The 758-nt window shown below is 41.8% G+C and overlaps 1 protein-coding gene across 1 annotated transcript; it reads right to left on the reverse strand.

The window, feature by feature from the left end:
• On the reverse strand, window positions 1-401 carry Tsp_15598 (conserved hypothetical protein; the record flags this gene model as incomplete). The annotated part of the gene is made up of 2 exons (XM_003368760.1): window positions 1-61; window positions 172-401. Coding segments are annotated over 2 exons (291 nt in total), but the record flags the coding sequence as incomplete, so codon positions are not given.
• Between the last annotated feature and the right edge of the window lie 357 nt (window positions 402-758).

Below are 758 nucleotides of genomic sequence, written 5' to 3' on the forward strand. Positions count from 1 at the left end.
GCACGAGCAGCGGAAACGCGTTCCCGTCGGAGGTCGACGTCAGCGGTGAAATCAAGCACAGCTGATCGCAGTGACCATTGGCCGGTTGGCATGGATTTTCGCCTGAGGATGATTTTATTTATTTATTTGTTTGTTTATTGGGTAGCTGTTTTTTTCATCGTTTCTGCTCACCGGACGGTTGGGATGCGGCTTGGTGGATTTTCAAATCGTACGGTAGCAGAGCGGTCTGGGCAACCAGGGTCACATTTTCGCCGGTCAACTTGTTGCAACGCATGATACCTCGAAATGTCCAGTCGGTCCAGTACAAATGGTCACTGGTCAACGCCAGACCGAAAACGTGCGGAATGGAATTGGTATCCTTGAGTACGACTCGTCGGAAATTGCCTTCCAAATCGGTTGACCTGGAAAAAACTGTTTCTTCAAACAATCATCACCACCATCACCATCCCAATCCCAATCAATCAGTCAATCAATCAATCAATCGATCGATCAATCAATCATCCATCCACCCTCCTGCATTACTCACTCATCATCATATTTATTATTAACAGTAAATAATAATCAGTGAAAAAAAACATTTCATTGTCTTTTTCAAGAGGTTTTTGTCGTATCTAGGAGAGTCATGAAGGCTACATTTCCCTGTTTATTAATTATTTTGAACGTTGGATTTCAATGAACATTGGCATAATGTATATATGTAAACATTTTTCCTCCTAATCCTTGGCATGAATATTTATTTTTTGCTTGATCAAAATCAC

This window comes from Trichinella spiralis (assembly GCF_000181795.1).
Source record: "Trichinella spiralis strain ISS 195 chromosome Unknown Scfld1950, whole genome shotgun sequence".
NCBI lineage: Eukaryota > Metazoa > Nematoda > Enoplea > Trichinellida > Trichinellidae > Trichinella > Trichinella spiralis.